Source organism: Trichophyton rubrum (assembly GCF_000151425.1).
Source record: "Trichophyton rubrum CBS 118892 genomic scaffold supercont2.1, whole genome shotgun sequence".
Taxonomy (NCBI): domain Eukaryota; kingdom Fungi; phylum Ascomycota; class Eurotiomycetes; order Onygenales; family Arthrodermataceae; genus Trichophyton; species Trichophyton rubrum.
In genome coordinates, this window is record NW_003456428.1 from 3,221,249 (window position 1) to 3,222,689 (window position 1,441).

Sequence of the window (1,441 nt, forward strand, 5' to 3'; positions counted from 1 at the left end):
TTAGCGTCCATTGTAAGGTTGCGTTCTGTACCCAGGCCGCTACGGAGGCTGCCGTCCTCGGCATACTGTTTGGTATTGCGTCGCGAGGATGGGTATGAGCCATCGCCGTACGTACTACCGCTGCCTGTGAGGTTGTTTGAGGAGGCATCTGGGCTAGTGATGTCAGGGGAATAGCAGGCGTATGCACGATCCCGAAGACGACGGATTTCTCTCAGGCGGTTCTGCCAGGAAGAGATGTATTCGCCGCCGTGGCTACAGACAAGTGAGAAAACAGATGCGTTCAATCCAATGATTCTGACAAAAGCAGCAAGATTCTTCCCACATATGACCTTTGGGATGGCCGCGGCAGACAATTCAGGCATGCCGGGCTTGCTCAAAACTTTGACGGTGTATAGCCTGTGGTTGAAGTCGTTGACATTGAATTTTCCTGCTTGGTCTTCTGAGCCTATTCGGGAGGCTGGTGTGATGACGATATCAACGAAGTTAAACTGCGTTGAGATAGTATTGAAGTCAAACTCGGAACCAGAGCGGTTGAAGATAATGTTCACAAAGTCATTGCCGATGTGCTGCTTCTTGTTTACGCATTGCGGGTCTGCTTCTAGGTTGGTGGGCATCATGGTAGCGATATGGTATACAATCTCAGAGACTCGATCACGCCAAGCATAGATATATTTGCCATCTCTCTCATGATGGAGGCCCTGAGGGTTAAACTTCGGGTTCTCAATGGAAACTTTGGTTCCAAGACTCGCGATAAAGAATTCATAATCGGGGCTGCCGTGGTCGTTGGCGAAAATTTCGGTCTCGTCGGTCTGGCCCTCTCCAATGTACAGGACTCCGATCTTATGACCATCGACAATACTGTTCCTATCAAAGGCGCTAATTGCGCGTCGAGTAAAGTCATCGTCAGGCAATGGCAGTGGCTGTAATGGGAGTGCTGTTGGGAATGCAGAGGCGGTCATCTGCAAGAGAGCATGACTCGGTAGTACCGAAGTTTGAGTCGACGGGTCGTCAGAGAGAGAATATGAGCGGGGATTAGTGGGGATCTGATGGGGCAAGACAGGTGCAGTTCGCTGTTGGAAGATAGAGTATGTTGTCCCAGACGCTTGTCTCTTGGTGACCTGATTTAAACCAGAAGCACATGCTGTTTCGATGGTCACAATACTGGTACCGACAATCCAAGTTCTCTTCACTACTGGACCGTCAGATGGCGAAGGTGGGAAATTTTCGAATGGAATGGTGTCTCCCAAGTCCGAATATGCAACTCGCTGCATCATGTCGATGAACACCTGGCTCTGTTCTTCAATGACTTCTCTACCCTGCTCATCATTGAAGAGTAGCCGTTTTGTTATCCAACCAACATGGTTAGGTCGATCCTGTAACTTAAGAGATAGGAACCAAAAGACCATGACGTGGTATGTCAGGTGGTAGACATATCTGGCAG

The 1,441-nt window shown here is 49.3% G+C and overlaps 1 protein-coding gene across 1 annotated transcript; it reads right to left on the reverse strand.

Annotated features, from left to right (window-relative positions):
• On the reverse strand, nt 1-1,406 carry TERG_11692 (uncharacterized protein; the record flags this gene model as incomplete). The annotated part of the gene is made up of 2 exons (XM_047750764.1): nt 1-25; nt 67-1,406. The coding sequence occupies 2 exons, from the start codon at nt 1,404-1,406 to the stop codon at nt 1-3; spliced, it is 1,365 nt and encodes a 454-aa protein (XP_047605364.1).
• Nucleotides 1,407-1,441: the final 35 nt, after the last annotated feature.